Genomic DNA, 13539 nt, shown 5'->3' with positions numbered 1-13539 from the left:
TATAAGGTTGTGAATGGTGTTTAGACCGTCGGATCGCGAGAAGGGTCGTGGGGGCCGTTAGATGGGGACTCCTAGGGTTTTGGTTTGGTGCGGCCGAGCGTTGGTGGGCTGATAGGCTGGGCCTGGATTTGATGGGGGCTTCCTCGCTTTATACCGTGTGATGATGGGCTGAATGGTGGAATGGGCTTTAGAGTCTGAAACGGTTTCTTGGCCCGAATTGTAAAGGAAGGAAGGAACGTCTTCGGCTTGTTGCTACTAGTAGGGATTGGCTTCGCGTGGAAGTTTCTTCAATTGAAAGTTGAAGCTGCCGTTCACGTTTGTCTCCAGCTGTGATGATGCAAGTGATGCAAGAACGACTCAGCCATTCATCATTCTTGGCTGGCAAACTGATATCGTGATCGTCTATAGGCGTCCAGATAAGGAGCGTACTCTCTGCATTCGTTATAAAGGTATCTTTGTTCTTTAGTGGTACCTACCAGCAAGCGTGCATCGTATGATGTACAATTTAAACTAAAATCATGACAAGAATTTAGAAACAAATGATTTTTTTCTATGTATATGGTACACATAGATTTTTGTTCGAGACACCAAATTTGAGGACGATCACAACATCTTTATAGTCGGTGGATGAAATTTTTTATTAGTGGACATAGTACGGTTTTGGTTTCTTTCTCCGTTCTTGGATTTGATTATTATGGAGATTGGTTGGTTCTCACCAATTTCTTTTTGATGTTGATTTAAATGTGCAATCAATACACGATCTTTTAAAAAGATGTCCTACAAATTTTAGTTGGTATGGTGTTATTGAGAAATTAATGTGCGACCATATATAATCTACGGTCTATCAGTCACAAGTATAATGTTATTACGGAGCTAATCGAATGTTGAATTCAACATATTTCTTGAGCTGTTGGATTAGATTTGATGGCTAAATTGGTTTGCGTAAATCAAACTCATTTTACACGTGCATATACTCATCACCTCTAAATTACACGCGCGCCGAGATTGTTATGTTTGTGTCATCACTCTCTTGTCTCCGTTTCAAACACTGTTATACGACGTCAATATATGTGTGGCCTCATAAACTTCTAAGTTGAATATGTTTGATTTACTATGTATCGGCTCTGTAAAATGCAACATACAAATGTGTATAGACATCACCAGTAAGGCAATAACTTGCGAGGGTTATTTCTCACACTAATGTCGTTTTGGCATCTAAACGTGAAAGCATGAAACTATGAAACGCAACAACACAAGGCAATGTGACATAAGCAGCGGCGACATGCATTTTTCCATTCACTGTTGCAAGCGTTGCAACGTATAGCGCGCAAAGTCCATTAAAAACTATGTAACGTATCAGATATTTATGCCGACTAATAATTATTTCATGCACGTCGTTCCATAACCTAGGCGTGTTTAAAAACGGTTCGGTTCCATCCATCAAACTTGTGTTATACTACAAATTATGTATGTTAAAACACGGATAGGTTGAACAACTTTTATATCCAGGAACACTCGATGATTTCTAACAAAGAGAGAATTTGCACTGCACATAGGTGATTTTGATCAGGTTAAACTAAGACGGTTATGGATATTCAACAAAATCTATGACTATCTTGTACAAAGGTTAACTAAGTTTTGCAGGTTCTACATTGATACCATCATTTTGACGAAGAAACAAAAACCCTCAGCACCTAAACCCAGAAATCATCAGGCATAAACCCATAAAACCGGCAGCACAAACCGAAAAGAAAGAGAAAAAAGGAGACAGAGAACCTGCGACTAGAGCAAGCAAACGCAAACCCTCTCCTCTTCTTCCCCGGTTATATTAACCCCAGCTCCGCCTCCGCCCCCCTCTCTTTCCCCGTCTCCGCCCCCTCCACCCAGATTCCTCCGCGCCGACCTTCCCCTCCATGGACGACCTCGAGAAGGCCATCCTGCTCGCCTCCGACTCCCCCGCCGCCGCCTCCGCCTCCCCGGCCGTCCGCGAGGAGGCGCTCGCCTTCTGCGCCCGCGCCCGCGACGAGTCCCCGCCGTCGTCCCTCCTCCGCCTCTGCCTCTCCGGCCTCGCCTCCTCGCCGCACGCGCACGTGCACTTCTGGTGCCTCCAATCCCTCCACGACGCGCTCCTCCGCCGCCGCCTCGCCCTCCCCGATGACCTCGCGCTGCTCCGCTCCTCCCTCCTCTCCCTCGCCTCCGCCTCCAACGCCGCCTCGCCGCCCTTCCTCCGTAACAAGCTCGCGCAGCTCATCGCCCTCCTCGTCCGCCTCGATTACCCGCACGTCTACCCTTCCTACTTCCTCGACCTACTGCCGCCGTCGCCGCCGCAGTCGGGCCCTGCGGACATGTTCGCCCGCGTCCTCATCTCTCTCGACGACGACCTGCTCTCCCAGGACTACCCCCGCAACGCTGACGAGGCCGCCGACGCTGGTAGAGTCAAGGACGCCATGCGAGCGCAGTGCGTGCCCCAGATCGCCCTCCACTGGCACGACGCTGCTGTGTCTCTCCGCGCTGCCGACCCTGCGACTGCCGCCGTAGCCCTTGATGCGGCGCGCAGGTGCATCTCCTGGATCGATGTTGCCCTGGTCGCCAACGATGTGTTCGTTCCTCTTCTATTTGACATTGCGCTTTCCCCTGGAAGTGCTGCTCCACTTGCTGCGGCAGCGGTAGGGTGTCTTTCTGCCGTGGCTGCAAAGAGGATGGATGCGAGGGCAAAAGTGGCGTTGCTGAGGTCACTTCTGTCTGCACAGCAGGGGCTTGGTAGCCCAGACAGTGGGTTAAAGATGGCAACTTTGGTGACGACTTATGCTGCCGAGGCTCTTGAGTGTTATCGCAAGCTTGGCCCTAGTGACACTGATGGAACCGTGGCATTGGAAATGCTCGAAGAGGTGCTACCGGCTGTATTTTCGGCAGCAGAGAGCTCTGAAGAAGAGGAGGTTGATTCTGGTTCCGTGCTCGAGTTCTTAGCTGGGTATGTGAGTACGATGAAAGCTCCATCTGACAAGCAGCTGGGGCACTTGGGACGTATCTTGGAGGTGGTGCGGCAACAAATGTCATATGATCCAGTGTATAGGGAGCATCTTGATGTGCCCGACAAGATCGGAAAGGAGGAGGAGGATCTAATGGCAGAGCAACGCAAGGATTTAGTCGCGTTGTTTAGGAACATTTGTCGGGTGGCACCATCTGCCACTCAGCAGTTCATAAGAGGGTTGATGGTGACAGCGCTCTCATCTGCGGAAGCTACTGTTGAGGATGTTGAAGTTACTCTTGCTCTGTTCTACCGCCTCGGGGAAACAGTGGGTGAGGAAGAGATCCGTACTGGGAGTGGATTGCTTGGGGAACTTGTGCCCATGCTCCTTTCTGCTAGATTCTCGTGCCACACACACCGCATAGTTGCATTAGTGTATCTTGAGACAGTTACCCGATACATCAAGTTCATGCAAGAGAATGTGCAGTATGTGCCACACCTTCTTGCTGCATACTTGGATGAGCGTGGCATACACCATCAAAATTCCCACGTGAGCCGCCGTGCAGGCTACTTGTTCATGAAAGCTGTCAAGTTGTTGAAGGCAAGGCTAGTGCCTTATTTGGATACTATTTTGCAGGTCTTTCCTTATCTGTTATTTCCTTGCCTGTTACATACCATCCAGTTTGTTGTTCTAGATCTGAGGCTGTGTGTGTTTGTGAGTTAACAGAGCTTGGAGGATGTACTAGGCCAATTCACTGCTATGGACTGGGGAAATAAAGATGCAAAGTTCTCCAGTTCAGAGGATGGAAGCCAAGTTTTTGAGGTACAATGTCCATTTGTCTCTATAGCCCAACTTACCTTGCACCTAGCTGTTTATCTTGTTTACGTTGGACACACTTAACTTGGACCAATCACCAACGACACGCTCTCTTAATTTCAGGCTGTTGGGTTGCTGATCGGTATTGAAGAGGTTTCACCAGAGAAGCAGGTTCAGTGCTTGACAGCTTTGCTGAATCCTCTCTGCCATCAGGTGATTGTTCTCCTTTCCCCTAGTATGGTATCTTTAGTTATCTTGGAAAGAAGAATCTTACTTTGTCATTAAAAATCTATTCTAGATTGAGTCGCTTGTGATGGGTGCCAAAGCGCAAGGACTTGAAGAATCATCTCCAAGAGCGATGAGTCTTCAACAGATTGTTGTTGCATTGAATATGCTCACCAAGGTACATTTACAACTTGCAAGTAATGAGCGATAACACATCCTGTAAAAATGGTTTAGCATTCTGGGGTAGTTTGTTGGGCCATGTCTGTTAAATGTTTTTCCTGTATAAAATCCACGTCACTTATTTTGGGACAGAGTAATATAGTTCTGATCTACTCATAGTGCAGATTCTTAGTTCTGTACATGGAAAGTCATTTGTACCATGTGCTTACTGAATTTGGATGTTGTTTTTTCTAGGGTTTTAATGAGCGCCTCGTGATGGTAAGTAGGCCAACGATTGGGGTCATGTTCAAAAAGGTAAACACTGTCATTCTCTGCACTTCCATGTTTTCACTTCTATGTATGTTGATAATTTCTTCCCATTAAGTAGCACATGCAAGTGGCCACTGGAGAAAAAAAAAATGCAAGCCCTTGATTAGTCCGCATCAGTAACCAGTATATCCATGGTCTTTGTTTTCCTGTTCTTCTGATGCGATATTTTCCTATCATCTTGTCATCAGACCCTCGATGTTGTTTTACAAGTCCTAATCTCATTTCCTAATATGAGATCCCTACGATCTAAGGTAAATCTGAACCTCTTTTCTTTAAGAACTCCTTAGTTCACCGTTTTGAAAATTGACCATATTTGAACTTATGCAAATGCTGAAATGTAGGTCATATCCTTTCTGCACCGCATGATTGAGATATTAGGAATCTCAGTGCTTCCATGTATTCCAGTCGCACTAAGACAATTGCTTGTCAATAATGAGGTACCTCATTATCAATTATCTTGATTCTTGGCTTTTGCCATCTTTCGTGATGTCTAGTGCCTGTAGCACGTACGTAGGTTTATTTTCTCATTAACTATTCAGTCTTGTGCAGTATTTCTTTGACGAAAAACGACAAGGGAAAAATCCTAGTTGATATTGATATTAAACGTATTGCAAAAATATATAAAGTTGTTTATTGCCATTCCAAAGAAAAGGAAATCATGCCAAATAGCAACAGAAAACTGTGAACAGGATAGGATGAAAGACATACATTAAATATTTCTCTTCTCCGTTACTCTCATTCCCGGGATCGGATTTACCATGAACTTATGGTACCTGTCAAATTTCTTATTAACTGCACATTATTATTTCAAGTACTATTCTGTTAACAGTGTACTCTTTTACTGTAAACAAAGAAGCTTTGTGCAGCGAAATTTTATTTTAGTCCATTTTGGCTTCTGACATCATTATTTATTTTCATGCAGGCAAAAGATATGGTCGATTTTCTTGTATTAATAAACCAAATAATATCCAAGTTCAATTCTTCAGCAAGCGGCATACTGGAGGATGTCTTTCCCACTATTGCAAGTCGGTTGTCTGTGATATTATCACAAGATGCCTTTTCAACTGGTCCTGCAAGCAATACTGAGGTAAAGCTAATCACATTTGTAAGCAGAAACTGTACATCAATTTCTTTCTGTCTCTTCTAGCTGCGTGTTCTTGTATTCTTCATGCACCCGCTTGTCTTTATAATCCTAGAATACTAAATGCGTGTCTGTTATATGTATTAGTTTTATAGGGATGTACCAGGTGACCCTGGGTGTTAGCTGTAATGTCAGACTGCCTCCCTACTTTGTTCCGCTCTGATGGTGTAACATATGGCAAAAAGACCTATTGACATCGACACTGTCATTTCAATTATTACCTTGCGGTACCAACTTCATTGGCCATATGACTTGATTCAGTATTTTGTTCAGTTTTTTAATCATCATTTGGAGCTTGCTTTTTTTGGCTTGTCTTTACTCCCTAAATATAAAACAGTGTTATGTATATTATAGCAATAATGTTGCAGTATAGGTATAGATACCTTTCGTTCTCAGCGAGTTTGTTGCCTCCATCTATAAAGTCTACCTAGTTTGCTTATTCTGGTCAATGCTAATTTGTCTTGCTTAAGTGCACTAAGGCTTTTCAGGTACTGTATGAATTGCATGGTTCCTTGACTACTGGATTCATATCTTACTGTTGCAGGAAATGCGGGAACTGCAAGAGCTGCAGAGGACATTATACACATTCTTGCATGCAATGGTGACACATGATTTGTCTACAATTCTCCTTGCTCCTACCTGTAGGCAGTATTTGGAGACCATAATGCAGTTGCTTCTGTTTACTTCATGCAGTCATAAAGACATACTACTCCGAAAGGTGAGGATTCCATTTATCTTGATTTATTCTTATTTCCAATATGTTCTCTATTTCCACTGTTTAGTTAGTCCTCTCCCAATGCTCGACACCCTCTCTTAATCGTCCATGTCAGCGTTTTGCATATGTGGCACATAGTAATGAGGAAAGATGATGAAACTGTCTCTTATGCTAAATACCATCTCTTCACGCAAACCGACAGAAATATCATTAAATGTCTCTCACAAATCTGTTAAACGATAACTTCTTTAGATACAACACTAAGAGACAATGCATTGGGAGAGGCCTTATACCTTGGTTACTGTTTAATTAATTACTTATACGTGGGTATGGTTTTGTTAGGCTTGTGTGCAGATTTTTGTCCAACTTATAAAGGACTGGTGCACCACTTCCAAAGTTGATGATAAGGTATTACTGTGTTCACTTCCTTAGATCTTCATGAAGTGCCTAAGTAGTACCTGGACAGCTGTATTACTCATAAATCTCATATGCTTTATGTTACTTTCTTGTTTCATCAGCTTCCTGGCTTCCGAGTGTTCATGATTGGGAAGTTTGCTACCGGTTGTTGTTTATACAGTGTCCTTGATAAATCATTTGATTTACGTGATGCAAATTCGGTATGTCATATAATCTTGCAACTTGCAATCCTTGTACTTGCTGTGTTCAGAGTGGACATTTTAAATAACTGTTTTGGCTGTTCATTTTGGCTCTGCCTGAATCTCACTAATTTAAGTAAAGGGTAATGACATGCTGGTGGGAGTTATAGGCATCAGGTGATAGTTTCTTAGTATTATATTGTATTACTAGGTGAAGTTAGAGTTAAATGTCTGTTTGCTGCCTACACGTCAGTTTACAAGGGTTGAATAGAGATATAAATTTCAAATGACCTTAGTTGTTCAGTTCGATTATTTACTCTGACCCTGTTCCCCATAGGACATATGGGATTCTTAAAACATGTTGGGCTATTTAACTCAAGAAAGTACAGATTTAGTTATGTTGTCGTAACAAAAATTCTACAACTTACACTTTTTGATGTGATATAATTTAATGAATTTTTGTTTCTGTGAAGTACTGAAGTATTTGGGTTCTTATTAGGTTCATGCCATTTTTAATAAATCCATTTTTTTAGTTAAATCATCCTTAAAGATTACCTCTTGCACCTTCTCTGCCTTGGGTTCTTTTCCTTGTGGGGGTGGGCATATGTAGAGGGGACGTGGGAGAATTATCCCAAGCAATATGTTCCAGGAGGTGGATGCACCCTTATAGGCGAAATTTGTTTCATTTTTAAAACTCAGCTGCATATGTCATTTCATGTTGGTCTTTTGGCAGGAAAGAAGTGCATATGGTACAGAATTCAAAGTTAATCCATGAACTTTGCTACTATGCAAGGGATGGTAGATTAGGACTATATTAGCTACATGTACTAATGCAGTTCGAACAGTGGGGTTTGTTTCTTATATAACAAGATAACTATAATCCACATGCTGTTACATGGTGATGTACAGATTATTTCTTTATCCAAAATCTTCATATAATTGATTTATTTCTTGTAGCTTGTTCTCTTTGGTGAAATTGTAATGGCTCAAAAGATTATGTATGAAAGATTCAGGGAGGACTTTGTTGTAAATTTTGTCGTAAAAGATCTCCCAGAAGCTCACTGCCCACCGGACCTAGCTGAACAGTACTACCAAAAGTTACAGGTATGCTAATATTGACCTTGTTTTCTTTAGGCTCTCAAAGTGATAGGGCTGATACAAGGGGCCCCTTCTTTCACTATATCGGGTTCTTAATCTATATATATTTTGAAATGATAGGGTCCCTTTAATCACTATTGGGTTCTTAATCTATATATATTTTGAAATGATAGGTGAATTTAAGGAACCCACTTTGCTCCGAGAACTAGAAATTTACACATTAATCTGGATTTTTTTCCCAGATAGTGTTTAAGAGAAGAAAAAAGAATGATCCAGAGTTCTCTGCCACTTATTTGGTTGGGATCTGGCTGTTAAGTGTATATTAATCAGATATATGTATCAACATTGCATCTGATATATACGGAGTACAACAAATACAATTTTGCTTCAGTCACTGGATACAGAGTGTACAACACATATGAGTATGTTTTCAATTGTAACCATATGGTCGCACTTGAACTGGCAATTTTGCTAGTCGATATGATACTAGAATATAGTATAGTAATATGGAAATTAAAGAAGTTGGACTAATTCTCTTAAAATACTGAATCTCTATGAAGTATTTTGTACTGTTGATAACTGGATTATTGTCAGTTTGGTGGACGTGGCATCAGAATGACATATAGGTTAGGAGTGTGTTATCAGCATCATGCAGCAACTCTACTATATGAACGGCAAGTACTTTTAGCTTTTAAATTGCGAGTAACAGTGATAGAAAAGCCCCTTGATCTCAAGGCTATTCAGTTACCTGAAATGTTCAAGGGCCAACAAGCTGTCAGAGACATCAGTTTGAACCAACTTGAAGGGTCTAAGGGAAAGAGCTCAGAGAAACTAGAGTTTATTGTTTGATTGTACATGCTATCTCTCTTTATATATTATTAGACACCAATTTGAACTCCAAGAAAAAGGGAAACCTAATCAAATATGCCTCTATCCATATTCCATAGGGGACCAATCCTAACTGGATGCAAACTGACACATCCATCAGTAAACCAACCTGAGGTCCTGACTGTATTGTCTTTTGTTCGTCCTGTTACTTTGGAAGGGGTGCTTCTTTGTTTGGTGGAATAGTTATAGATGGATTCCTGCTCTATATCTGTTGTATGTAGCATATTAAATGGTCACTTTTAATTGAATATTTCTTGTTTTGATGGAAGTATTTTGTTCTGCAACAGGGAAACGACATCAAAGCATTCAGGTCATTTTATCAGTCACTTATTGAGAAAATAAGACAACAACAGAATGGGAGTCTTGTGTTCAGATAGCATCATTCATTTTTTGTCAATCTGTTTGCCAGTGGAAAATTCTTCAATTGTATGGTTTGAATATAGGTAGTCATTCATGTCCTGTCTACGTAGTCTTTTCCTATCTTGTCTTGCCAGTAGTCCTGTATTCCTATTTTTGGATTAATTCATTAAATTTTGCAGGGTAGTTGTATCGGTGATGTATATAAAGCTACCATTTCTGAGATGTATACCGCGGGAACATTTTACAGTCTGGCTGCGTGACAAAGTTCATTGTTCACCGCGTGTCAGTGAGATGCAGGGGAATATAACCCAAGAGTTTCTGATGAGATAATACAAGGTTCCATTTATTCATTTCAAGATCTCCCCCAAAATGATTATTTGTTCTGGTACCCAGGCTTGAAATTTTGCAAGTCTATTTCAGTGAGCTAAATAGTTGGGATAGAAAGAGTATGTGCTGGGCTGTGTTTTTCCTGACAGAAGTTGTCGCACCGCCTGTTGTCGTATACCAAATTTTGCCAGACTGTTGTGGTTTTCACCCCATTTGGTCAGCTGGGGGTGTTGTACAGACTATAATATCATGGCTTTATAAGGTCTATGACCCGCTTTCGTTATCTTTTATTTCCATGCTTGCAAATTGGAAGTTAGTTTTTAGTCCCTTTTAAGCCCATCTTGCCTTGAATTTTTTTTTTGGGGGGGGGGGCACTGCCATGATGTGCCTTCCTTAGCTGTCTTTGTTAGGCTTTGGATTCGACAATTATGGCGCAGAATTACAAAGTTGTTAGGCAGGCCATATATATGGCTGGGAAGGCCGACAATAGTCTGGCACGATCAAATCTTTGTTCTTCTGGGCTTGGGAATGGCCGGGAACGGAGCTGCGTGTGAGAAACGGCTGTGGCTCACTCGCTGTTCCTATACGCGTGTTTATCATGTGCAATGCTGTACTTTGATTGTGCTTATGTGTAGTATCAAATACACAACATGGCCATAGAAGAATGTTAAATGTCGTCTGTCCTGTCAACCTCAGAGGTCTCGGGTCATTTTCCGCCTTCTTCAAGTCAATGCGACAGCACAGCTGGAAAGGGGTCCTTCCAAAATAGAAATGCCAAGGCCAAGCAGACATGGGAAGGACCATTGCAAACTCCAATAGAACTACCAATAAAGCTACTTAGAAAATGCCAAATGCAGTTGAAAATCGTATACAAATTATACAAGAGACAAAGGAACGCGCACCAAGATGAGCTAGCCCCACCCTTATCTCACCACCTTCTGTTTGTCTCATTTTAAGTTCATATTCCCTGTTTGATTGGGAATTTAGAATGTTCTTTTCACAACGTGAAGTTAAGCCATTGACATTTTACTGGCCTTAAATGTGAATCATCAAATGTTGTAACGAAAAAGACCATAAACGTTTAGAAGTTTTGGATCTCCCAAGTCACCATGGAGCTGGTCCGGTAAAAGTAAAACAATGGAGTTGTCACACTCACACCTACCATGAGGTTGTTGATCGGCAAATACCGTATCATGTTACCGATCTGATGTAAGATACGAAGATGTAGGAAACGTTGACAATTTAACGTAGAAATGTTTCTACAATTAATTAATGACCAGATATGCTAAAGAATGTTGCTAATGGAGTTAGGTTGATTAAAATATGGTAAAGCCTCTGCTTTTGACACAAAGAAGAATCAATCATGGTTGATTGTATCCATAGACCACATTATAAAATTGTTAATTATGACCATTTTCTTTTCATATAATACATTATGGTTCTCCGTTCAAATGTCAAGAAATCTGTCCATTGAAGAAGTCAATACCCCCAGAAAGAAATTGTCGGTACGTATCCAGTTCAGTGTATACGGATACATGGCGGTTGACTAAATCAAGCTGAAGATAGTCTCTAATTACAAAAAGGCAACCAAAGCTTAGCTCCTGCAGAACATTGCTTGCTTGCAGGCTTGCAGCCGACAGATTCAGAGAAATATACTAATGCCGGTCCCGTGCCAATCAGCAGGGCATCTGTCTAAGATTGATCTGTGTGTGCACCAACAGAGATGCAAATCTGATCTACAGGGACACATTGAAGAATCATCACCAAACATTAAAACATATCCCACCCCATGTCCCATTTAAAAAAAAAACGTGATTCCCAAGAATTAATAGGTGTCCATGTCAGGGAGCAAGCAGGAAAGGAATCAACACACACACCAACCGTTTTGAGCATTATATGTACATGTCAAGAACCCCAGCTGCAAGACACACAACCCTTTTTTTTTTCTCTTCTCCCTTCTTAATTAAATTAATAAATGAATCACCTTGACATTGCTTAATTAATCAAGTGAAGACCCATGCATGCATGCATGCATCTTGAAAACTAGCTCTGCCAAGTAGTATAGTAGTAGCTGAATGTGATCCATCCGAGCCATATAAATCATATATCCTAGGGCTGTGGTTGTACCTGCCGATCGAAGTGTGCATGTTTATCTTCCAATACACAGGGATTGTTAGTAATATGGCGATGGATTAGAAAGCAATATAATATGGGGAGATATAGATATAGATGTCGTAATGCAGCAGTTGGTAAGGAGTCTCGTGACGCTTGAGCGAGCCCTCCTCTTCATGGAGAGAGACGGGGGACCTAACTTAACCCCGTATCTCTCGAAGCTATCTCCTCCGATCGCTTGCACTTCATGCTGTCGTTTTCTAGTTTTTGGGAGAGAAGAGAGTTTCTTCTAGAAACGTGTACTTCTGGACGTACGCACAGTAGTACTGATGGTGAAATTTACTTTGCTGTATTGTTATTCGTACGAAGAGGAACGTTAGTTTGTTGCTGGGTTAATTGATCTACTGACCGTCGAATTTGCATGCTCCCTTGGTTATTATATAAAAACAGATGCTTTCATCTTCATGGTGAATAAGTAAGAGCGAAGACGATTTCAGCTGGGTAGCTAGCGCAGGTTATTACAAACTCTCGGCACTTGATTTATATACAGTCAATTGGTGATCGATGGTGACTGTGAGCTGCAAGAAGTCAAAAAGGATGCAATAATAGGATTGTTTCTCCGCAGGCACGCATCGTGCATGCGCGCGCCTGCATCGACGTACGTTTGACACTGTCATTGCCCACACTTTGCAACACGGGTCGAGAGAGACTCAGAGAGTGGCAATTGGCAAAAGAAGAAGAAAGCGCGCGTGAGACATGCTTTTGAATTCGCGCGATTTGCTGCCCCCTTTTTCCCACGAAAGTAGAGATCAGTTACTCTACTTTCTACTCGTCGACATCGATCGTTACTTCGTTTGACACCGCACGCACAAAAGTTAATTAGTGCAACTTAGATTGACATCGATAATCAATTATAGTACGGAGTACTACTACCTTGCAGCTAGCTAGGCATGATCAATTACCTTGACATGCCACTTGGCAGTCGTACTAAACTGGAAGCCATGCGCATATCGTATCTGTTATTCTCATTGATCTTTGCCCGTCCCCGAATGCGTTTGGTTGCAAGGGATCGAGAAGGAACGACACATATGTCGACCCCGACTTGACGAGAATGAATATCTCACTCCGCATTTCCCTCAAAAAAAAAAAAGAATATCTCACCCCGCACGGTAGCTGCGTCGCATATATGCTCCGTCCATCGAATTGGCCAGCCATCCGATCAGGAACGGGATCATTCATACTGCAGGCAGCCGAAAGGAGCTAAGCTTGTTAGCAGATGAGATGTGAGATGTCGATCTCGCCGTTTTCTACTTTCGTTCCTTTTTTCTTGATTGAAGTCAGACGCACCTACGTACACTGATATGGAATGGATCAGTGGAACAGAGACAAATCCCTTTTCGGCGGTAGCTCGATCTATCGCTTTTCCCTTCTCCCCGCACAGATCCAGTGAGTGGGGTTCGTTCCATTTCTTGTTAATTCGACTGATTCCGGCGGCTCATGCATGCATACGCTTTGGATCGTGTAGTGGGCCTGCTAGAGGCCATGCAAAGCACTGCCCCAGCCGTGTTTGTTTGCGCCTGAGGACGCGAAGGCTGCAAGCAGCACTGTTTTATTGGGTTTTGACCAGACAAATTGAGCTCAAGAAATGAGTTACAGACCCCCGAAGAAACATACGTTTAAGGGAGAAAGAAACATACGTGATCCAAACTTTATTTTTAAAAAGGGTCATATATGTCTTTTTTAGATCAACAGGCTAATAAGTTGTCTTATTTTCTTAACCACTAAGGTGCCCGAAACTAGTAT

General features: G+C 42.0%; 1 protein-coding gene across 2 annotated transcripts; it reads left to right on the top strand.

Annotated features, from left to right (window-relative positions):
- The first annotated feature begins 1812 nt into the window (after positions 1-1812).
- On the top strand, positions 1813-9914 carry LOC100830083 (exportin-T). 2 transcript variants are annotated; one of them, XM_010237390.3, is made up of 14 exons: positions 1825-3605; positions 3696-3791; positions 3909-3998; positions 4084-4188; positions 4425-4484; positions 4688-4750; positions 4841-4936; positions 5422-5586; positions 6185-6358; positions 6698-6763; positions 6874-6972; positions 7909-8055; positions 9225-9380; positions 9477-9914. In XM_010237390.3, exons 1-13 carry the CDS (start codon positions 1914-1916, stop codon positions 9312-9314), a joined length of 2943 nt encoding a protein of 980 aa, XP_010235692.1. In that variant the 5' UTR covers positions 1825-1913; the 3' UTR covers positions 9315-9380; positions 9477-9914. The 2 variants fall into 2 exon arrangements, with proteins under 2 accessions (XP_024313168.1, XP_010235692.1); XM_024457400.1 differs by lacking the exons at positions 6698-6763; positions 6874-6972; positions 7909-8055; positions 9225-9380; positions 9477-9914 and adding an exon at positions 5728-5867 and having other exon boundaries at positions 1813-3605; positions 6185-6324.
- Positions 9915-13539: the final 3625 nt, after the last annotated feature.

The sequence above is a fragment of the Brachypodium distachyon genome, chromosome 1, assembly GCF_000005505.3.
Source record: "Brachypodium distachyon strain Bd21 chromosome 1, Brachypodium_distachyon_v3.0, whole genome shotgun sequence".
In the NCBI taxonomy this organism is placed as follows: domain Eukaryota; kingdom Viridiplantae; phylum Streptophyta; class Magnoliopsida; order Poales; family Poaceae; genus Brachypodium; species Brachypodium distachyon.
Note: the sequence above shows the minus strand (reverse complement) of the source record. Positions and strands in the feature narration are given on the sequence as shown.